Source organism: Haemaphysalis longicornis, unplaced genomic scaffold (genome assembly GCF_048455015.1).
Source record: "Haemaphysalis longicornis isolate Haplotype H1 unplaced genomic scaffold, Haemaphysalis longicornis Haplotype H1 scaffold_7, whole genome shotgun sequence".
Lineage (NCBI taxonomy): Eukaryota > Metazoa > Arthropoda > Arachnida > Ixodida > Ixodidae > Haemaphysalis > Haemaphysalis longicornis.
In genome coordinates, this window is record NW_027526422.1 from 156,195,106 (window position 1) to 156,220,152 (window position 25,047).

Below are 25,047 nucleotides of genomic sequence, written 5' to 3' on the forward strand. Positions count from 1 at the left end.
TTAGTGAGCGATATTGATGCGATAAAAGTTAATTAGTTCTAAATCCTTCACACGTGGTTTGGTGCAGGCAAGGTCCAAAAAGGCATGTTCCACAAACGTTAGAGCTCTGTGTGCCTTCTTGGGATATTGAATGTTGAAAACCCAGAACGATGCAAACAGACTACACAGTCCTCCCAGTAAAGATGATGCAGTCAAGACACGCTGGCCATCGATGTGGAGGCTAACTTCCCCGTTCACGGAATGCAGGCTCTAGAGAGTCAGAGGAACATCTGCCTGAAAAAGCAAAAAAGAAAAAAAATGCCCCACACGTAAAATTCAAAACAGACACTATGGTTAAATGAACTTAATAATTCGGTACAGTAATAAAATTGTAAGGCAAGGTTTCCTGCGAATTTTATTACTTAAACTCGGAATGAGAAGGCTTCATAAAATCAAGTGCCAGTACATGAACCATCGTGGCTTTTGCAGCAATAAAAAAGATATTACTTCCGCACAATATACTCGAGCACAACTTTAAATGACAGTGAAGATAAAATGCAAGTCTCTGTAGGTTGATAGATTAGTTTTTGTTTTTGACAGAAAAACACTTTGGTATTGCATGATTTTGTTAACTGCTGTTTCTTGCTTTAAGATGCCAGCTTGCATCTATTCAAGTGAGTGGGCACACAGGTAAAGATGCAAACCCTTACACTGCCTCTCCCCTACCATGGTGGCTCACTTTTATAGAAAAAGTGGAGCTTTTGCGAGCCGGACAGCTGTTGCAAGCCGTGACAATACTCACTTCTGCTGGAGGGGCCAACTTGGTTTCCGAATGCAGCCTTGCCTTGTACAGCACAGCCTATCCTGCCTTAAGATCTATGAAGTCGTTCAACTCGATCATGTATCAGGATCTGCAGAAGAAAATCGTGTCAGCAAATAATGAATTCATGCCGGACAGGCACCCACTGTTTCAGTTATACTTGCAGATACCTCCACCTATTTCCCTCCTGGTGTTACATCCAAAGCTAATTTGTTACGGCTTGTCTCATCAAGTATGGTCATTTGTCATAACACAGCTAGTCATACAGGAAAGTCCTTCACTGGGTCAGAAAACACTTTCTTTTTTTACAGTAGTAATAAACTAGGCGACTCACATCCGTATTCTGACACCTTAATATTCTGTGTCACCGAGCTGACAAGCGTGATTGGTGCATAAGGTCATTTGTAGCCGCAACCGTTACTACAGCCTTGTTAGCTAACGTAAACCTCGTTCATGGCACCAAATTACTTGTGATTGCATGGCAAAAAAAAACAAAAAAAACAGCTGAAATGGAAACGCTATTCTCGCAAACTTACCAACGCTGCATGCCACACACACCTGCCTTAGTTAATTTACCGTGATTGAAGAAGTTTCCGTCACGCAAAACCACAGTGCACTTTTTGGAGCTGCAAGCTCCGTGTCAAAATCGAGTGTCAGATGAATCGAGTAATTTTTGTGTATGGTCTTACTATTGATTATGACAAATTTATTACCAACAAAAGAAGAGTGTGTGCATTGTTCTTGTAAAAAAATGATACCCTTTTTTATGCCCGGCAGACTTGTGTCATGCTACGGCAAACTCTGTTCTCTTCCATAAGGGCATGAATTTGTGTTTTTAATTACGAGGCCTTAGCTGGCGACTGACGGGCCCCGATTGTATACAGACCCCTCATTATCATCCGAAAGGGAATAAAAACATTTCGGTTTCGAACCACGTCGCCGTAGTGGTCCACACTATATGCATTTAATCGTTCGATAGGCTCATAGCATCTTTTACGCATGTCACCGTTTCCTTAATAGCGTACGCTGTTAGAATTGAAGAGTCGACTCAAGCGAGCAAACAACCCCACCGATTCTACAGGGCACAGTTTTCGAAGGGGGTGGCCGTCTGATCTGCGGCTTTCGCCGACCACAGCGCTAAGAATGAGTCAGAGCCTTGAACGAAAACAACACAAAGACTTATATTTGGACAGGCAAGCCATCAGGAGCGTTAACAAATAGATATTACAAAGTAGAGCAGTTAACTAAAAAGAACACGAGCAGTTCGATGCATATGAGAGACAGAGTCCCACAATATTCACCGACCGGGCCCGACGATGCACCGCTGTCGGAGGCGATTCGGCTACCGGAGTAACCGTCACGTTGCTTTGAAACGACGCCGCGCGCGACAAACGATTACATTTCGAATGCCCTGTTACAAACCGGCCTACAAAAGAATGCGAATGCATACCCCAAAAGCCACAAACAAGTACAATAAAACGAGTGTGCGCTTTTTTCTTTGCCCGTGCGTGTACGTGCTGTGTGCGGCACGGGTACTTCGCAGTTAACCCTATCCAAACGTTTTACAAACGCATCGACTGATGAAAGAGCACTTACCAGCGAGCTGTCCACAGCTGCCGCCGTATCCGAATGTTGTTAGCGGCCGTTCGTCGTGTGACAGGAGCACATTAAAATCTTTCCACCAAATGGCACTACTAGTCCTTCTCAAATAAGAAAAAATGATGGCCCAAGGCGAGGCTTGAAGCTCCGGCCGCACCAAGTCACCGGCCGCGCCGCATTGATAGCACGGAGGGGAGGTTGTTTACATCCGGGCAGCAAGTCGTGCCGCCAGGGCAAGTTGAGTCGCTGCAGTCGGGTGCGTTGGCGCGCTGGCACGAGAATTTAAATTGTCGATATATGCAGAAGCAAGCGAAGCAGATGAACATTGCAATTGTTTGCAACGGCGAGAACTGTCTCTTTGTTAGCAGCAGAGTTTGACAACACCTACCGCCAAAATAAACAGGTTGAAACAACACGGCCGCGCTGTCTGCTTGTGATCGCGCTGGCTGAAGCATCTATACGGGTATACGTACGGTATCGGTTTTGTAGCTGCATGCAACCGTCGCGTCCTGCTTTCTCGTTCTAATTAGCATTAGTCCACGGTTGAAGTGCTGACACACGGAAACAACACAAGACTAACATGGCGACCGCCCGCTTGAGATGATTACCCCAGATGGGGAGTTTATTGTGGACGTGGTTGTTTACAAGGGACCGAACGCCATCTCACAAATGGTGTTATGTCGTTCTAAATCCTCCCTTTTGCTACACGGATGGGCAACGGTACTACCATGGAGGTTCGTCCACTTGTTTAGACCATGCCTAGGGAGTACATTTTTTGCTTTAAGTAGTTTTCAGGGCACATTACTTGATTAAAACTCCATTTCCGGCTGGTTTGCGTTTACAGTGCAGCGGTAACTGAAACCTCCTTGTGACAAGAACATTAATAAAGTAAGGGACAACAGCTCGGCCTCAACTTTACTTTTATACTATGATCATCAATACACGTGCCAGTGGGAGAGTTCCTTCAATTACCCGCCGTTTCCTCAAAGCTGGCGGTGTCTCCTATCGTCTGATGTAGTCACGGTACTAAAACACCGTGACACTAATTTCGCAACCTCTCGCGTTGGAACGGAACGCGTACTATTAGAACACACCGGGACACTTGTTTTCTAACGCCTCGTGCTACAACACCACGTGCTTCAGACACGAGACTTTTACAAACAAGCAAGTATACCCTACCCCAGGCCATTTTATCACCGTGGGAAAAAGTGCCAAGGCCCAAGAATACGTTTATGTTATGTATGCATCGCCCATCTCAAAGTTCACGTTAGAGGAGATGTCTCAGTAATTTAAATTAAGTCCACCGAATTTAGGGGCCCAGCTTGCCGAAGCTCTTCCGCATTCAGACTATCCAGCCACCGCAGCCACGCTGCGTCACAGATCCAAACAGAGGCACATGGCTTTAGGCAACCAAACAGAGTCTCTTGTCCCTCGATTCAGCCTTCCGGCTGAAAGGTAAGAAGATAATTGAACACAAGGTAATATAAGCAAAACCATTTCAAAGCCCCAGAATCGCTGCCACTGGCAACACAAGTTCCCGTTTTCACCCGCCAAGAAAACTTTACGTACATTTGAGGCAAAATATATTTACTTAATTGGCAAAATCCACATGTAGTTAAAAATACTCCTTAGGTTGGTTTTTAAGATAGTAAGCGAAACAAAACGCGGGCGTGGAAAGAGAAAACACGACACGTTCAGAATTGCGCAGTAAGGCTCCAACACGTGCATGATCCTACCAAGCACAAACAGAAGAGCGCAGCTGTTCGTGCTGCTCCGGGCAGAGGGTGCACGAGCACTGTGAAGGCGGGATATTTGAATTGTATTGGAGAAACCTCTGTCAATTCATCAAGAGAAGAGTGGGACAGGGAGGTTAAGGGCGTGAAAGGTGGTAGCAATGAGGGGATAATGGCAACATAGCCCCTGTGGCCAGACACTCCTATGCACTTCCTAGAGCTTTCACGTTAAGTGGAGCTGCTTCAATTTTTCTTTGACTTCAACCACGATCATTCATCCTCATCCTCAGAGAAAGTTACCTTTCCCGCAGGGCGTGCTGGAGTACAACGGCATCTGTGAGGAAAATAAAGCTTCGATTTAATAAACAATGATACTGAAACTTTACTATGTGTAAGGCAATGCCGACCTGCAAGAGCTTCCCGGACATTTTTTAACGTTTGCCCGCCGAACGCTGAAAAGAAATGCACTTAAGGGGTCCCGCGTGTGGTCGTAGCTTGTCCGCGGTCACGCTATCCAGCCACAGCGGTCAAGTGGCGTCGCGTACCGAGACAGAGTGCCACGGAGTCACAAACCCAAACAGAGTATTCACAAGGGTACCCGCTTCTCCGTCGATTGAGCCTTCCAGCCAAGAGTTAGGAGGATACTTGAATAAGAGGTTTGTGTAATCGGAGCCGTCGGAATGTCCTGAAACTGCTAGCACTTGTCATACATGTCCGCATTATTTAGCGCCAAGAAAGCTGCACGTACATTTCAGGCAAAATTTATGTAATTCACCGGTAGCACCCGTGTTAATTTAGTCAAAATGCTCCTAATGTTGGTTTTTCTGATAGTAAAAGAAAATAATGCTACTTGTCGAACAAAAAAGCGACGTGTTCAAAATGACCAAAAAGGGTCTACCGCGTGCGAGGTGAAGGTAAGTACAAAGAAAAACGAACTCCCGCTCGTGCTGCGTCAGGATGAACAAGAATGAATCCATAGAAAAGTATGCGCGCTATACCAGTAAAAATCGCGCGAGCACTGCGACGGTGGGAAAACTGAATTGCATCGAACAACCCTATTTGATTTACACTGAATTACATAGAATTGCGTTGTATTGCACTGAATTGCTTTAAATTGCTTCGAGCACCAATCAGCGACCGAACTGAGACAAACAGGGGAAGAGCGGGAGGTTTAGAAGCAAATAGCGAAAAGCGGCACCGCAGCCCGTATGGATCATATCTGCTTGGCTCTTCCGACTGATTTCACGTTGTCTGGCCCAGCTTTTAATTTGTTACAGCAGCGCACGAAAAGAGAAATAATGCCATAAGTATTACATTTTGCTGCCAGGCGACCCCCGTAAAAAAGTAAATTTAATGATAAAACTTGGCGTCAACAAGCCGATGAACCTGCGCCACGAGGCAGGATGTAGCGGTAGCTGCCATTAAAGCGGAAAGCGAAACAGTTTGATCGCTTCAAGTGGAGGTTTTTGCAGCAAGCCACCGGTTGTGAAAAATGAAAACCGCTGTGCTACAACAGTACAAAGAACAAGCACGTGCCGCTGCGACCGTTAGAATCAGTAACGTTGTCCAATCTTTTTCGAGTACAATAGACTCCGCCCGAATAAGGCCATAAAATTTTAAAACAAAGTGGCTTGAAGAGGAAAAATAGTCATTTTTATGAACATGTCCCTGTGTGGTGATGATCTTACCAGATGGCCAAACCCTCGTCATTTTGTTTTCGATTGAAGGAGTAACCAACAATGCAATAAAATAGTGGTGAAGTTCATGAAGCTAGGACTTCTGTATGAACCATATTTACAACAGTTCATTTTCTTTAGCTAATAAACCACCTTCAAAGAGGCTGTGTAACTCGTAAATTGGGCATATCGAGTTAGGAGCAGTTGGCATATGTGTGATTTGCGATCACATTTCTTTTCTTTAGAAGGGACACTGTTCTCTTTCACCAAATGAACACGCTATTTCGGAAACGTTTAGAAGTTCCCGTAAGCAATACCACCGCTATAACGAGCACGCATTTCACATTCACGCGAGCTTTCTTGACGACATATGGCGTGAACAACAACCCGCTGCCAAGGCTGCGCTTAGTATAATTTCCGCTCTGCACTGTAATAAATACTGAGGATGAAACTCTGTTTGTTTCGCCGTCAGAGCAACCCTTTCGCCGACAGGCAACACACGTCAAGCAGTCGCTGCAAAGTCAGAATCCACGAATGAAAAGGCCAAACCCTTTGAACCCCAGCCTCACACGCACCAGTGTCTTCCATCGAACGGGAAATTGGGGGACAGTTCAGTACGCGTGAATTGTGACATCACTAAGCAATAGGCAAGGCATTGGGCTTCCCACTACTTCCCGAGAAGAACCGTTACGGTATTGTAGGTTCGACTAGCGGAAAACTGCTACTGCATATATTCAAGTTACGCCTCTGGACCTTCGATCAAGGTTTTGGATCTTAAAGGGAAGGCGAACCGTCAGGAAGGTGCTCCTGTCGTGCTTACCGTGTCGCCGTCGACGTTTACTTCCCGTGTCTGTCCCGGTGGCACCATTACCGAAAGACCGCATAGCAGAGACGTCACCGTTCGACGTCGCGGGAGTAGACTTCTGCGGACCCCTTTACTGCCGCTCTGCGCCGCAGTCTGTGAAGCTGTATATTGCCGTTTTGTCCTGTGCAGTGACGCGAGCACTACATTTAGAAATAACTTCAGACATGACGGCACAAGCATTCATCGTCGCCTTTCGTCGTTTTACGTCCAGAGGAGGCATCCCGTCTACAGTATATTCTGATAACGCCAAGGCATTCCGCAGCTGTTCGAAACAGTGGCGCTCGCTGCTCTCGGACGCTGTCCAGGACCATGCAAGTGCTCACTGCATCAACTGGAAATTTGTCGCTGAACGAGCTCCGTGGTGGGGTGGCTTCTGGGAGCGTGTCATCCGGATAGTCAAGGATGCGTTGAAGCGATGCCTTGGACGAAGCAGCCTGAGTTACGAACAGCTGATCACTGTACTAGCCGAGGTAGAAGCGATTGTCAACTGCCGCCCTCTAACACAAATCTGCGAGGATTGCGATGATGCAGTTGCAGTGACGCCATCCCACTTTTTAACCGGCAGGCGCACTATGGGACTACCACCACGAACTGCCGACTGTCTGCCTGCTCCACCGCGCATGACTTGCGACGAAGGGTGAAGTTCAGAGACGAGCTTCTGCGCCGACTATGGAAGCGTTGGAAGGAAGAATATTTGCTTCTTCTGCGCTCCGCTCATCACTGCCCGCCTTCCTCATCATCCCTACTTTGTGTTGGCGACTTGGTGATTGTCACGGACGACAACGTGCCGGAGCTGCAATTGAAGCTCGGCAGAGTGGTTGAGGCGTTTACTGGTAGGGACGACATCGACAGATACTTTAAAGTCACCTTCCCAAATCGCCAACAAGTACGGCGGGCTGCTCAGCGGTTATACCCCTTGGAGGCGGACAACCACTCCGCGGGCCCAGGAGGATGTTGAATTTCCCGCAGGAAAGCAGTTGCGGGAAGCGCCATGCGCCTCGCAGTCAAAACTAGAGAAGAGGACGAAGAGGGTTGGCAGCGGGGTATGGGCGTGAGCACGCAATAAAGAAATGAGGAGGTGTTCAATCTGGTAACTCGGGTGCCGGTCTCTTCCCTGTCTCAATACCACCTACGTAGCTTTTCCAGTGACTTCTTCGGGACTGGTAGGTTTATTTTGATTCCGTTCTTTGCGTTGCATTTTTTGATGTATAGTTCAGGTCGTGACACTCTTGGTTTTTCATGTTTAAGTTTTGTAAATTTCTTATTCAAATTCTTGTTCATGGTCTATATGCCTGTTGTACATTCACCTATAGAAAATTGAAAAATATAAAAAAAAATCTTTTTTATTAAAAAATAATTAACACTGTCAGAACCTCGTCCATTAATTTGGAAATGTAAAGTTCTTCTAACAAGTTTTCTGTCATGTTTTATAGGCCACTCAAGTTCGGTACAAGGTGAACAGATGGAAAGTTTTATAAATATTTTTTTTAATATTAAACACTTTCAGAATATATCATTGGTATTTTTATGGTGTTATCACAGAAGTATTTCCAGTTGCTAAGCTAATTTTCATCAGACTCCAGAAAGAAATAAAAACGTTGATAACAAAAGCGTCCCCTCCCCTTAATTATTAGATATTCGATTCGATATTCGAAGGTAGATATTCGTATTCGATTCGTATTCGATTCGTATTTGATAAATTTGATATTAGCACACCCCTAACCGAGAGACTACCCAGCAGACCGACCGCAGAACACTGATGCAGCCCAGCCGCAGATCACCACAAAGCAACAAACAACACTGAGATAACTCCAATCACACGCGCTCCACATCCAAAGCGAATGCCCCGCATGTTCCCCTGCCAGTGTGAAGTCCACAGTGAATATTGTACATACCAGGAACAGTGAGGCCCATCGTCGTAGGGTGCGAGCTAAATTCCAGCATGCCAACTCTACCATTCGTCTAGCCTACTCTACCCAACCATCCATCTTTTCCCCCTCAACAGTGGCAAACGCTGCTGTCCAGCTTGTTACTCGCCGACCAGCACCTGCAGGATGACAGAGCGGTTGTAGCAGGACAGCGCATGCATACCCATAAAGAAGGCGCCACTCCCTTGAGAACATCATTGATGCCCATAAAGAAGCCTTTCTCTCTCGGGGCAAAGCAAAGGTGAGAGCGCGAACTCAACGTGCCTTGATGTAAAGTACCTGTCCTCTCAATATTTCAATCCTTTCTAATTTCGCACCATTTATTTTAAATTTATTTAGCCATATCCCTAAGATAAATAAGTTCTCAAGAAACGTCGCCCAGTCTACGCGAGGCTTGGTACACTGGATGATGACTCGAAACGTCATAGCGTAGCAGTAGTCCTCGCGCCAGCTCGGAGCGTACGCGCGTCCCGCTTCTCTGCCGGTGACATCTGTTCGGTTTGCTGCAGCAACTTGCATCCCAAACTAATTTTCACTTATTTAGCATCAAGATTTGGCAGCCTGTTGGCGGCGTTAAACATGAACGCGCAACGTTTTCCCAGCCTTCTGTAGTGCCAGACGTTTGCCTAGAAACGTAAAAACGATGACGTTGTTCCCGAGCGCCCAGCATTCCTCGTTCTATTTCGATGCTCCAAAAAGTACCGCTGGCTTTTCCGCTGACAACTCCAAGAATTTCCGCAGCAATATAATAAAGTCCCTAACACCACGTTTGGTTGGTTCATGTGTGGTATTCATGCACTCGGACTTTAAATGAGGCCAGGTAAAATTCTTATCATGTATCCAGTTTTTAGAGAGCGTTCTGGTTTCACAGGCCATTTATTTTCCAGTCCGATCATCAGCAAGAGGGTTGTTTAATCTAAGAAAGATTGAAGAAGGCTCCGGGTGACATGTAACAATTATTCACCAGGTTCCTCTTCCACTCAGGTATAAAGAGGGACGCCAAAACATGTACAGAGGCATTTGTTGTTAAATTGTGCTTTTCCCCTGATGCCCAACACAGGTGCCTTGAGCGGAAGCTTAAAGACGAATTTTTGCCGCAACTACTATAGACGCCTCATGAATAACAGAATTCATTATTTGAATGCTGATACCCAGTTGCTCATACCCTTCGTATTGACTGTCTTATCTCGAGGTTCACTCTTAGTTCTTTCCTGCTCTAGCATTGTGCAAGCGACTTCACCAGCACTTTTTTTTTTTACTTTTACGCAAATCCAGTTATAGCGAACGGCATTACGCGCCACGATTACTTCGATATATGCAATAGTTCGAAATAGCCGAACACGTCCACAACGAGTTTTTTGTTACGAGTTCGCAATACGCGGGACCCCCTCACCCCACCCCATCATCCTGCCATCCCCGCAAGCAGCAACGAACACAATAAAGTACGCCATTACCATACGCAAAACTACCCATTTATTGCAAGCAAAACAGCTATTTTCCGCTGTAACTACCTACTTTCCTAAAAAGTGGTGATTCTTGTTTGCTTGTTCGGTTGGTGGCGTGAACTAGCCCATCATTCTCTATGTAAGAAACCATTTGCATCAGTTGCAGTCCGTGTCTTTCAATATCGAAGCAATATTGGTGGAGCACATTGACTGCTGATAGCTCTTCATTAAGCATCGGACGGCTTTCACTCGTGACATCCGCCGCCTCTTCGGTGCCTCCAGCAGCGCCAGCAGCCATGACATCGGTGGTGGTGGCGGCGTCTGAGGGGCTCAGAGTAAAGGGAACGTCGTCGTCGACACTCAGGCAGTCCTCGAAGGGCACCCCTTTCAGCACAAATCGGGAACGTGGGCGGGTTCTTCCCACAGTTCTCCGATGCTTCCATTTTGGTTCCGCAGTACCTGGCTGGGACTGTCGCGTCGGAAACAGTTACGGAGAGTACCAGGAGACACTTCGCACAATTGGGGCGTCATCATCTTCATCGCAGCCAATCAACATCTCAATCACTGCTCCGAGTTCATGCATTTTGGCGGCAATTATATCCGCCCCCCGAGTTCAATATATCAGATGTGAACTTCGTTATACGGAATATGTTTCACGTGTATTTTCGTAACTAATATTTTTTTTGTTCCATAGATAGCATAATTCGCTCTATCCGGGATGTTATAGTCGGGTTGTACTGCAATAATACATCCTGTATGGTATCGTACTTTTAGAGCATGAGTAAGACTCCACCGAGCGGAAACGTTTTCAAAATAAAATAAAATACAACTTTTCAAGCTGACCCACCTACTGTTCGTGTGCTCTCTACGGAAAGTGGAGCGAAAGCAAGAAAAATCAGCAGAATCTCAGCAAATTGTCGCCTAATTAGTAGCATTCTTGCCTCTTGTCTAGGGTACGGAAACGTCTCAATGCACCCTCGCTCAAAACAATACCGGTTGAAGGGTTAGGATCGTGCGCACCGGATGAGGTGGATATCATGCGGCGGAAACGGCATTTTCAGCAGGTCAGGAACAAAATCCCCCCGGGCCGGGCAAAGGCCTCTTGTTTTATTCAATAGAAGACCCGGCCATGAAAGTTGTAAAAGCAATAAACAGACGGCTGTTTGCGCATGGCAATACATAAGCCCAATGCGGCAGCAGGGAAGCGATTTCTCCAGCTCATACCATCTGCAGGGCTATACTCTTGCAGCGCGTATACGTAGGCCTGCCTATATAATGATATAAAGGGTTAATACTGCACTCAGTCGTCAAGTTGATCTTCTTATTGGATAAAATCTACTCGAGTTTATTCACCCGACGAGAATAGTTTCCTCGCCCATTTTAAAAAAATCTGAAATTCACAGAAGGCCAGCAAATGGGTCCTGTATTCATCGCAGTCGGAGTGGCACTAGCCACATTGTTTCTCTGGTAAGTGTGAAAGACTTTTTTCTGCATTATTTAATCTCAGGGTTGTGCCAAATGGTTAGGCAGTGTTTTAATTGTATATTTTGGTAAATACACATAACGATACGAAATCAGTTACATTGCAGGCCTCCACTTATCGATAAGGTATTAGGCAAGATTCTTTGCAGCTTCTCTATTGAAGAAGCTTCCGTGACTTGATAAAAGAACAGCAAAAAAAATCGAATTTTGAGGATTGTCTTTTCAATGGAAACGCAATGATGGTGATTTAAGAAATGTCGCCCTTCGATGAGAGGACAACAGCGTAAAGTACACACAGGAGACGTGGTGTTTATCTGCAATACAGAAATAAATCGTTTTTCAGGTATATATTCTCAGCACAAATAACCCTTTACCGAACGTTTTCTCTTTTTCACAAAAAACATGCGCTACAAAAGCTTTATTCCCTCAACGTTCTTTTCGTCACCCGAAGTATTCGGTAGGCATGATTGTTAGTGGGTGGAAAATATTAACACCTTAACTTTACTTTGGCTTGTGTTAAGGAATGAACTTTTTTCAATGCAACTTTAAAACTTCAAGCTACACATTTAGGTAATTTATCTTTAACCATAGTCGAGATTGTTATTATTATCATCATAGATATCTAACGGCCCTTCTCGAGAAGCTTGGTTCTGGGTTCATGCGCGATTGTATGCAAAATGGTTCACCGCCTCAAGTTGCTCACCCTAAAAGTCAAAGACAAATTTATTTTTATTTTAGTCTCAAAAGATTTATTGTTATTTTATAGACGATGGTGCTATAGTCGGTAGAGTGTAACAGGACCTTGAGTGAGAAATGCGAAACACGACATTATAAAGATCCAAACGAAGACAAATAAACAAGGCCACACCAAAGTGAAAGAGAAATTCAAATAGCAAGGGACAAAGTTTTTAGAATCAGAAAACCCTGATTCAAAACAATGAACAATACTACACAAGGCACGAATCTATAGTAAAAATGAACTTTAACAGTGCAGTCGGCAAGCATACAAAAACAACAACATTTTGGACAACCCCAGAATGTCCCTTTGATTTTCTAGGGTAATTGGAATTAAAAAATCTTTGAGGAAGTTTAGAAGCTAGTTATGCATGACAATGATTTTACGTTGACTGGGCGGCCATTCTACAATAAAATGGCGGCGAACCAAAATGTTTTCTAGGGTAATTAGTATGCACAGTAGGTAAAAAAAGTGATTTTCTGCAAACCTGGGGACATTTTTAGTCATTAAGCGAACAAGAATGACCCATGGTATTAAATGTAAGAGTGAAGATATGCAAAAAAATATGCCTAAGTTGTAGTGAAAAAACTTGAGTACGGATAATTGATTTACGCTTAATGTATTTACTCAAGAGAGGTGGAGCTGAAGAACGGTATTCATTAGTTGCTATAATGCGAATGAATGTGTTGGACGGATGAGATAAGGGGCGAACATGCGTTAGAGATATCGGTAGAACATGCGTTACTCCAGGAGGAAATGTCATTATTAATGTGATTGGGAATGAAAGCGAAATACAGTGACAACAGCACGTCATGAGAAAAAAAAAGAGCCGTGCCCTAATATTGCTCGCATACCAAATGCGGTTTTCGGCTTATGGTTAGAAAAATAAGGCCAGGGTCGAGTTCGATGCCATGTAATTTTGAATGTTCAGATTGAGCAATAGTGCGAGATGCAGGTGTTGGATTGCGGAGGGTGCTGGTCTTCCTTTAATATGTTCTGAAATTATTCGTTTTAGTTTTTGCTCTGGTAATAACTAAGTAATTTTCGCTTCACTTTTAGAGACGTTATTGGGCACCGTGTTCAAGTTTAATGTGAGAAAAGTTATCGATTAAAGCATAGAAATATTGCTCTTTCATCTGCATATATGACAAAATCAAAGAAATGATGTAGATTAGGTAGGTAATTATATAGAAACTAAATACCAGCTGACCGAAATGAAAACCCTAGGATACGCATTGGTTAAATGTTTTGGGTTCTCAAAAGGCATCAGCCACATATGCTGTGGACTGCCTGTTGAGGAAATTACTTTTTAATAAGGTTAAAAATGGCCCTGTTACCCCACACCCTTCTAATTTCTGAAATAAATCATCGTGATGAAGCATACCAAACTATTAGCTGGAAATTAAAACTAAACTACTAAATGTATACTTTAGATTCTTTTTTTTAATAGTCTCTTAACAAAACTAAGGATAGGTAGGTAGAGCACCCCGATCGGAAACCAAACTGGAAATGATTCAGCTGATCAACTTTACCTAAATAACACTTCTACAAGCTTAGCTAATTGAAGGTACATTAATTTAGTAATTTTGGGAAGAGGAGAAACGGGGCGATAAAAATGAATTACTAGCCAGTGGCCTTGTTTAATGATAGGTATAACGATTGCTTTTTTAAATAGGAAGGAAAAACACTGGTTTTGAGATTAGGTTGATTATGTTACTGAACGTGTCTGAAATGGGATGTGCAAGCTATTTTAAAAAACGTACGAAAATCTCATCCAGGGAGCACTTGTATTTTTGATAGAAAAGAGTGCATGGTAAACACTTCGATGGCTGTAACCGGTGAAAAGAAGTATGACTTGCTAGCACGCCGCAAGTTTTGACCGACATTTATATTCTGATGGGTGATCTTAACAAGAGGAAACGTATCCACTTGAAGCTTTAGCAACGTGGATAGGTTGATTCAGATTTACGTCGCCATGCACACCTTTCGCTACAACAGCGCTAGTTATGGAAGTGTTAACAATGTTGTTCAGCAGATTCCAGTGTTGTTTAGCGAATTCGTATTCATGGTAATCTTTCTTTGCTCTTTTAATGAAATATTTCAAGGGGAACAGCGATTTTGATAACGCCACGAAAGCTGACGGTCAAGGGCCTGTGTTTTTTTTTCGGTAAACGTTATCTTTTTTTTGTGATACTTTGTATAAGCGCACTATTCATGCAAGGGTTATCCGGGTGTTTATATATCCGCTTACCTTTGACCATGTTCCTGCCTAAGGATGCAGCCAATACAAAACCCAACAAACTCCTGCAGAGCTTCCTTAGCATCACAAAGAGAATCGACTATCGACCAGTTAGTTTCTATGAAGGCTTCTACAAACCTGTCAGGCTAAATACGGATGTGATGTGTATCATATTTATACAAGGTGATTCGGTGTCAAAGGCAGGAAAAGGAAAAAATGATCAGGTACATTAACATCCACAACAGCAGATCGTAGAGAAGGCAATATATTTCCTCATGCGTGACCTAAATGCGTGCGCGACCTTTTTGCCTTACACTTAGTGGGATCAACTTTCAAGGATTCAATACAAACCCTGAAAAGAAAACACTGTAAGGTGTGTACAAGTTGGAATCACTGTCAAGCAAGTTTACAATGATGTCTCCTTGAAAAAAGGTGTCTCTATTTTAACCAGCAAATTTTTTTAGGATAATGTCAAGGCAAAGCAAGAAATCGGTGAGTGAATACGAAGCCGCACAATAGATGCAGCAGATGATAAAGCTTTTATTGTTATGCGATAAGAACGCGGGTCCACTTTGGCGCAGGATGATTGTCAGAGGCTAAAGTTTAGACAAAGATTATATCTTCGCATGTACGAGACGCCACGCGAATGCTGTTCCCCCGTGGCTATCTGTTGTGCAATAAAAGGAACCGCTTTGTAATGAGAGCATAACGTTCACGTAGCCATCACAATCTAAAAGCAACGTTTCCGAAATGCAAATGAAACATAAATTTTGATAAGCGAATCGATAATGTTATTGAAGGTGTTAAAATTTAGAAGTAGAAACCATGGATTCAAGTGTATGAGTGAGCCATTACGGTTTGAAAGGCGGAATTGGGCTTCATTTCGCTACAGGAAACGTATTTTTACGAAGTCCGCAGGCGTGGATCAGAAGGAATGTGCTCAGGTACTCACTACGTCAATGCGCACACGTTGTCCTCTGTGACTATGCGGTAGACCTCGGTGTCTTCCGTTTTGGAGGCCTTTATCTGGCAGTAATCTGTTAATAAGAATCGCTAGCCAGATTCCATCGTTATATCTTAGGCCTAAGAAAAAATTTGTTGTTTTCATACGTGAGGTGCACTTTGAAAAAAAAACAGAGTGGAGGTTTTATTGGAAAAGCCAATGTCCCGTGTGTTTATAATGGCTTTCCTCACCTTTCGGACACGGTTGATTTCTAGGTGCGCAGTACCTCAGGCGCACACAATGTCCAGCCGCGTAAATGCGCATAGCATTTACATTCGCAAAAAATCATACAGGCACCCGCACTATTCGAGCCTCTGTCTGGTAAAGCAGACAGAGTTAGTGTCAGTCGTCTTAGCCATTGGCCTACGACCACGAGTAAATACCCGAAAGTCAAACGGCTTACTCCCTCGCCACTAATGGTGTGGAGTACCTTAGGACCTCCCAATGTCCGTCTGCGTCCATCAATGCGCGCACCACCATCAAGCGAAAATCGAGAGAAATTCGGTTTGAGCCTGAATTTGCAGTTTCATTTAGGGAATAAATCAATGTGCAGCTCACGGCGCAAATCGAATGTCGGTCGGGGCGCAAATCGGATGTCACTCGGGGCGCAACTTAGATGTCGTTTCGAGTCCCCGTATTCCGCACCCTCGCCATCATCCACGGAGTGCACATTCAGTTATCCGTTTTTTAAATTGTTGGGACGCGGTGGACAACATCGATTTGACAAGGCGTGACAGGGTACTCAGTACCCTCGCACCCGCTCTGCAAAATGGTGAAGCAGACTTCGTCTTCAGTTTCAGTGATTACTTTATTCTAGATGTGGTTAAGTTTCGAGCATTTCTCGAGCTCGGCTACCCTTTTTTCCAGAGCTGCGTTCCCGGCCACAAGTTGTCTGTTTGGCGCTATTAGTTCTTCCTGCTTTCCCTTCATGGCGACATTTACCTTGCTCGAAAATCCACACTTTCAGCAAGTTTTCCTTGTTCCGGGAAGCCCTGCGGTTCCACCTAGTCTTGATATTCAATGTAAGCTCTCGACCATACCCTCAAGTGGCTCATCGAGTAGCTACTCAAGAACTGCAATTTTCTTAGCGAGTTGCGTGGTTGTAGGCATGGTTGGGGCCACTGAGCACATAGAAGAAAAGAGGGACGTTGGGCAGCAGTTGCGGCAAAAGTAATATATGCATCAAAAGCCTAACCTGCTGGAAGAGCAGACAGCATTTAGCGAATAGTCCTTGTTGTCCAACTGCTGCGGCCGAGTACGCACAGTAAGCAACTGTTATCACCAAGATACCGTGTCCTCTGTCAATCTTCGTTTGGGAGAGGTATGTGCAAGTTTTAACTGATTTATTTGATATAATATAGTCTTTAACGCGCTGACGCAATGGAGGCGGTTACGCCCCCCGTAGTGGAGGGCGCCGGATTAATTTTCACCACCTAGGATTGTTGAACGTGCGCCGAAACTTGTACACACGCGCGCTTTTGCTTTTCGCCTCCATCAGAAAAGCGGCCGCCGGGGCCACGAATCAACCCGGCGTCCTCGTTCTCAGCAGTACAACACCTTAGCCACTAGGCAAGCTTTAATTCCCTAATTGTGTTCAAAATCTGCGTTGTTGTGAGGTGCATGAGGGCCTCCATTTTAAAGGGCGAAAAAACATTTACAAAAACGTGAGGATACCCGCAAAAGTGCATCAGCTCATACTATCTGGTAAAAATGAGAAAAATGGCGTTACAGATGGCGTACAGGGAAAAAAAACAGGAGCGCTTGCGGTGTTAAAAACAACGCAAGTGTTTGCAACGGCACAACTGTATACAACTGTTTGGACATTTCCCAGGCGAACGCCCCGAATGACGAGCTGCTGCTAAAATTCGAACCGGCATCCATCAATGAACCCAAGATTCTACACGAATAATTTGTTTTCGACAAACCAAATTTTTCCTTTCAGAAAGATAGTTGGTGTCACCGTTTGGTGTTTATTCGCGTGTAGGGGCTCATCTCTCGACCGATTAACAGCTTACAAAAGGGTTTCGCCTTTCATACATGGCGTCAGCGCTGCTAGCACAGAGATAGAGACAGAATCTCCAACAGACAAGAAAAAATTATTTATACACACTAGGCAAAGACATTGCCAGCATGGTCTCGTGGCGCAACATAAATTGTAATCTAACGAGCACGCTTTACCGTTAAGAGAAACACAACTAGATAATAATGCAAACATTAACATCATTCATACATTTAAAGAAACGGTACACTGCTCCCGCCTAATATTACCACAACAGTGACATCTTTGCCGTTAGTCCTTAGAACTAAATGGCAGATGTCCTGGGGAAATATCCGGCTCGTGAAACACCGACGCTGTTGGTGCTTTCCGTGTCGGAGGTGAGAAAGCAGACATCGGCGTGAGGATCCAATTGGACTCGCCGGGGGAGTGCTGGTCAGATGTTAATGAATTGCGGGAATACACTGGTGGCTCCTCTAGATGGCGGTTCCCAAGATGTTTTGCTGACAAGAACAAGACGTTCGAACCAGACTACGGAGGTTATGTGCATTCTCTTTTTGTTTTGCTGCTTGCATGCTCTCGTCTTAAACATGCATTTGTTGATGGCATTGTTCCTCTTGTCTTCTCTCACTGACGCTCCTTCCGCGCTCGTATTGTTCCGGCGGCGCCTTATTTCGTTGTGTAGACCATCGGCACGTGACGCCGGCGCTTCTCTTACTCTCGCGTAACTCCGGCACCTTCTTATTTGGTGATGATGAGTGTCAGTACGTCAGAGATGACTCAATCTTTCAACACTTGGTCTCTGGTTGCCTTGTTTGGACATGTTTCTTTATGTGCACCTGTCGCCGCGTAGTGTACAGGAGGAACTAACGTCAGCGCGGTACTGGGACAAATGGGTACGTTAGAGTTCATAGCCGAATACCCGGCTATAAAGAGTGGGAGCCGCTTACATTAACTCTAATGTCCATATGGGGTATCCACTGCCATAAAACACAGCATGCACCATCCGGCGCTAGCGTTATGACTTGTCACTTATGATCTTGACAGCCGTGATAGGTTAACCCTAGCCTCAGGAAACTAAGTCATTGAGGAAACTGTAGCATGATGCGTCGCGCGTGTGCCTGTCGAAAGGCAAAAAAACGAAGGCGTAGAAAAAGATGTAAACACGATGACAGCAGTAACAAATTTATTGATAAATATCCCAAAGCGAAGCAATATGGTTTTCTCCTTCAAGCAACATGGCAAAAAGATGTGCTTGGTTGCAGGCGCCCAGCACGGAAGGTGGATTTTAACGTGCTGAGAGCAGAGCATCGCTTAATCTGAAATTAGGCCGTACCAGCCTGTTTCTTTCCATTAAGGTAATTTGTAGCTCAGTACAAAAACATCCTCCTAAAATTGTATAACCTGCACCATACCCTCTTAGTATACGTCGCCCGATGGGTTTGCATTATGTTTAAATTAGTGTGCTGGGTGCCGAAGCCTGTTTTGGGTAACTGATGTGGTAGGCTACGGCGATTACGCAATCAGTTCTAGAATTGCCTCTCACAGATGCAGTTGGGGGGGGGGGGGCACCTATCCAGCTTCGTACCGATCTCAATTTCAAATCGGACTTTCACCATTTAGTTTAAGATTCAGCCGCCTAACTCACGTCAATATACATTATTCAACATGCCGGTACCCTAATCCTCACCGCATATGTAACCACGCATAAAACAAGGCCACACCCAACCTTCAGCGCTTTCCATTACTTATATCATAATTTTGAAATTTCTGGCGTGCTTCAGGCAATAGCGTCTGTAGGCAACATACATTTGAACCGTGTTCTCTGAAAAACCAGAGCCGTAGGAAACATTTAAATAAACATAAGAGTAAAAGCTACCGGCAGCCCAGTGACAACACCAGCAGTTGTTCTTTCCAAGCAACTGAATACAATTAACCAAAAAAAAATAAATCGTTTGACTTAGCTGAATTCCGAAGGGTTGCAGGGGCTGCAGTACCTCATCGAGATTTATGGTTTCACTCGGAAGGAGGTTAAGCGGTCATGCAGTCCTCTTCAAATGACGGCACCGTGTAATTAATGAGGCTTCGTATTCCTTACAACCTATCCCACAGCCCCAAAAGTGTACGAATACCTAATTGGTGGAGCTAACTTTTTTATCGTTTTACTCGTAGAAAAGAAGATAATTGGTGGGAAAATATTTTCACAACCTAAATGAACAGGAATATAAAAATGAACTAACTGCAGTAACAATGAGCATCGCATACACTCCCACCGCAAAACCAACAATAAAATTTGGAGAAAACTCGACTAGAATGACGGCAACACCCATAAGATGGCCAAGTGCATTTCTGAACAGAATGGTTGTTAGAACACGAAGCTTCTTCGACTGAGTCGGAATGGCTCAATCACAGGGACATTGGCTACATAACGCACGTGACTCAGGCTCGATTCCGACAAAGAAGCATTTTAAAGTGAAGCTTTCTTGATTGCACAAATGGCGGGTTCGTAAACAAAATGAACTGCATTATAGACAACTTCCCATAATGGGAGGGCACGTGGTAATGATGACGACGACGACGACGACGATGACGATGATGATGATATTTAAAAACAAACAAATGCTTCCAGTGGAAGGGATCAAACCTCGGTCCCTCTCGTTATGAAGCCGACGTCTAGCCGCTTTCGCTGTATTCGCGTTGGGGTCGCACAGCATTTCCTTCGCGTTTGGTGCGCGGTCGTTGGCTTTGGAATTTATCATTTCGTATTTTGACGACGATGATGGTCTAACGACGACAATAACTGTGGGGCACTCAGCTTACTCGTGAGGTATTCGTTTGCTGTCGTGTCAGTTTGACTACTTTGTCTCGTAGGCAGTGTGCACATCGATCGTTGACGGTTCAACATTGACTTTCATGCTGTTTGCACTTTGATCTTTGACGCTTTGACTTTAATTGCAGGGGCTTTGACTTTGCACCTTCCCATTTCAATTTTCCGTTCAAGAATGCACCGCGTGTCACCCATGGTCGTCGTTAGACGGGGGGCTTGTTTGCCTTCGCTTTTCCTCATCATCGTTTTGTGAAAACCACAGCGCTATGTTGGCTTTTCTGCAGTGCGCTATGTAGCGACGTCAAATGCCAGGAGGGACACATAGTAGGCTTCGCTTTGAAAAAGCAATAGCGTAAAGTAGCAACTGCTTGATGCCCTATATTTGCATGTATATGCTTAGTGCGGTGAGCCGTTTTAATTGTGTGTTTGCGGAAAGGCAGACACTTTGAAAGAAATGTAAGGAACACAAAAACAAAGAACAAAAATACTTTAAAGTTCCATAATACAAAGATACACAAGTTATACTTCCCCCACAGAAGCAAAACAAAGAGGATAGAGAAACATGCATTGAAGCTCGCATAAAGGACCAGCTTTGCGACCAAGTTCTGTACCGTGTTCTACTTAACAAATTTGATTATTTTAATAGCGCAAATGTAGATGTTTGGGTACAATGAGGACAAAAAAAACTGAAAACTAAAACCGCGAAATTAGAAATGATGCGACGAAATAAGAAAAGCAGCATAGGCTGCTTTTTACAAGATGCGAAAAAATTCCAGTGCTTTTAACATAAAATAGAGAACGATAATGACAAAATCGTGCGACGGGACCAAACGTAGAAAGCGTTTTCGCTGCACAAAAATCCTTTTGCAGTCAGCACGTTTATTCGTTCCAATAGCCTAAATAGAAATAATTCCTGGTATTAAACTTCAACAAACAAGAAAACCAATTACAGAAACTATATATTTATCATATTAGGAGAAATAATGAAGAAATCGGGGTCGCTTGCACTATGGCTGCAAGGCTGGAGAAAGATCAGAGCTGGCGCCGCTCTTTCTTGGCCGTAGACCCGGCTGTTTCATAATCATGAGAAGCAGCATCCCACTAGGGGCTATCCAGGACGGACGCCATTCCTATTGTCCACACACCCCTCCTGTGCCCCCCTCCCCCCCCCCCCCATGTCCCTATTTCATCCGTACATTGAGTGATTTCTCTTCCTCTTTTTATAGACTCCTTCCTCGGTGTAGCTAGTACGGGCTAAAAGCAAAACAGCGGCTGAAAATGAGGAGCGGAAAAGCAAAGTGCGGCTTAAAGCAACATAGAAGCAGAGGGTGGCGTATATTTCTTAAAAAAGGATACAACTTACCAGTCATTATAAGGAGGTGAGAAACGTAAATAAGGTTAGGTAAGTATTCGTGTGAGAGGTTTCGAGATTTGTTCTCACGAAAGTCAACGAGAAACGAAGTGCCAACACAAGAATTGCGTTTTTTTACTTTACGGGGTGGAAAGTTTCATAACACTCAACCACGCACTCCGGAAATTGCTATGGTTTCTTCCATTGAGTGCAAGTTTGATAGCACCATTGTAAAATTACTATTTTTTTTCAGGTTCTTAGTTCAGCGGGTACGCACATTTACCTTGTTCAAGAGACTCGGGATTCCAGGACCTCCTCCAAGTTTTATTTTCGGGAACCTTCGAGAACTTCATGAAGAGGTTTTTATGACGCTTTGGTTTCGAGCTCAATTATTCTCTGTCCCATTTTGAAAACCAAGTTTTTTCCTTGTAAATATCAACTGCATTATTGAGAAAGGGCTGCAATTGAGCTTATATTACCAAGGCTGGTTATTAGATCTTAGCAGACATTTTTGGAGGCACCCAGACCCGTGTGCCACACCAGGCATACTTGCCGGAATCATTTCTCTAAATTTGAAAAAGACGCTGCAATACTTTTTTACACTTTCTAAAAGTGCGAATGCCTGCAGAACGAAGTCAACAAACACCTCCAGTACTTAGATGGGGTGATCGCGAACTACCTCAGCCAGAACCTACTGCTCTATGCCGATCAGATAACTTAAAAACAATCTAAAAAATCTCCTCTTTCCTCGTCTTGGCGTTCTTCCACCGCTGGAATACCGTCATTGCGGCGGTGTAGCGGCTATTTGCCGCTATCTTTGAGTTACAGCTATGAATGCATTTATTAGCCACTTAAAAAAGAAAACTACAAAAGGAGAGCAGAAACTTTAGGGATATACGCTGCAATGAGCACATCACGCAGTGCGGCTACGTGCTGCCAATAACAATTGATTTGCAGCCCTTCCAGGCGCGAACAAGAGTGAAATCAAACATTTTAATTGCTGCGTTCTCATTTGTAATTGTAAAAAACCAGAACCTCGTACCTTACCAAAACTTTGGTCTCTAAGTAACTCATGAGCTTGCCAGTTGCTGTTTTTGCGGTGGTTACTAGAGCAGACTGCTTTCCGGACGGAGAGCACGTAACATCTTTCGGTTCAATGAAACTGGTGTAGCTAACACAGCTTACGCAATCAGCAAACGCGATGGTAGTTGATGCTTATGACGCATAAGTGACAGGGGTGTGTGTTGCTATTCACGTAGAAAATTTCAAACGCTACATGTATGCAAGAAAGTTTCATAATTTACGTAATTTTGCATAGGCTCGAAAACAAAAGCCCGACAGAAACCAAATAACACAATCTAGATAGATGTTTCGTGCTCTGTCTTTTCGCCCTGTTGTGTACCTTGCTTTATTTTGTTATTTTGAATTCGAAACAACGCAGACATCGACAAAGTGCCGCGACAGTTTCAATATAAGATACAAAAAACTAATACTGAGAAAGTTTGCAGGGCATGGCAGCTATGTTTGACAAATGGATAACGAAATATGGAGATACTGTCGGGTGAGTAACTGCTTCCTTTTTGGTGGTCTTCGGTAGCGAAATATTTCCGAATACCTCCATATCATCCATTTTTGGGCATGAAGCAAACTTGTCGAAGTCGTGTTTGTTCTGAATTGCACAGTTAACGGATATAAAATGCTAGTTGACTATCGATCAAAATTTATAACATTTTTGTCTATATTCGCTAGGGTCAAAATAAAATGCATGCAGCGCTTGCGGCGGTCGCACGGGCTGCCCTAATTTTGTTATTTTGGTTTGCAGCGTGGTTTGACGCGATCTTAGCAAATAAATTCAGCATTTAAACCACTTTTCTGTGTAATATAAACGGTTTGATTCCTATACATCTGGTAGAAAATGTAAACCAGTCAGGAGTAGAGAGATATTCTACGTTATATTGAGAAGTTGATGTTTGTGACACCATTGTAATCACTGTGCTACATGAAATGAGAAAAAACATGCGCGTGGCCTAATCTGTTATAATAAACTCTGCGTACAGGTCAGCCTGTCGACATAGTCAACCCCAGAAAATCGTGGGCAAGGGTGATGGGAAGAAAACTTTGCCTTTCACACTCATATTTGCATAACGTTTCCGTAAACGTGTCCAGAAAATTTTAGAACATCGCTTATTCATTTTACAGTTGGGATCGTCGGGCAATTTGACTTTGTTTGCAATTGCCTTAAAATTGCCGATGTAGGCACTACAACGAAAACTCTGTGCAGTTGGAAACTGAGAAAAATCCTTCTCCCTCACATGGACTTATTGACCTACGGCAAATAAACGCCGCACAATTCAAGCGGCACTAAAGTTCCTGCACCAAATGCAAACGAGCACCAGCAGTTAATCCACGTTCATAGCGCAATAAATTCGATGTATGAAGCGACAGGTGCACTTCAACCTTTCGCTGGGTTTTTTGGAGCCACCTGTGTGCATAAACGTTGACTACATTGCCCTGTTCCTCGGGTCGTTCGCATACCCAAATTGATGACCTGAATCTTTAAGGCGAAATGTAAACTTACGTTTAGTGCACTATCAAAAGGTTTGTCATATTTTTTTCGGCTTTTAAGGAGCACCTGAAGTGTAGCCCTTTCACAAGGATATTCAAAAATTTCATTTTTGGGGCGAGATTTCTCAAGGCTTGTGTTGAATCGGTTATAGTGGTTATTCGTGTATCCGGTCCTTTTTCCTTTGCTAAAACAAAATAAGTAGTGATGCCCTCTCTGCGGATCTACATTTCGGTCAACAGGCTTCAAAATTCCAGGAAACATTGTTTAAATAATAACAGAAGCTTCTTGAAGACTGGTGGAAATGGTTAACTAAGTATATTACAAAAATGAAATAAACTACGGGAAGTGTTTTGTTTTGTACAAAAGGGGGCCACAACCTACAACAGCCTTTATATCCGTTAACGCATGGTGATTACCTACGTCACACTGTAGGTCCGAATCAGAAAAATCGCAAAAGAAGGCATTACTTTACTGTTGCAGTTGACATGGCCCCTACATCTATAAATCATCTAAATTTCCAATTAAACCTGACTACTTGAAGTCTTTTAAGAAAGCTTTAACTTCTACCAACCAATGATCCCCAAATTAAAATTGAACACTTCGACTTTGAACACGTTTCAACTGAGGTGACATAAGGCCACTATAAAATTCCTTATATACCCCCAGAGCCGCCGAAGTACCAAGAACTCCACAAAGGCATACGGGCATCACAAGTTTAGCACGAAACATGGGTGAGGAGGACGGACACACCCTCAATCGACGGTCCAGATTGCGAATTCTGGGCCTTTTTCTTGCAGACAGT

At 43.9% G+C, this 25,047-nt stretch overlaps 1 protein-coding gene across 1 annotated transcript in view; it reads left to right on the top strand.

Moving 5' to 3' along the window:
• Positions 1 to 25,047, top strand: part of LOC144146619 (cytochrome P450 3A31-like) — a 96,635-nt gene that overhangs the window by 26,262 nt on the left and 45,326 nt on the right. Inside the window, exons 2-3 of the mRNA XM_077678555.1 lie at positions 21,933 to 22,038; positions 23,188 to 23,240. Of these exons, the coding sequence (XP_077534681.1) occupies positions 21,933 to 22,038; positions 23,188 to 23,240 (159 nt within the window). The remainder of the gene's footprint in view (positions 1 to 21,932; positions 22,039 to 23,187; positions 23,241 to 25,047) is intronic.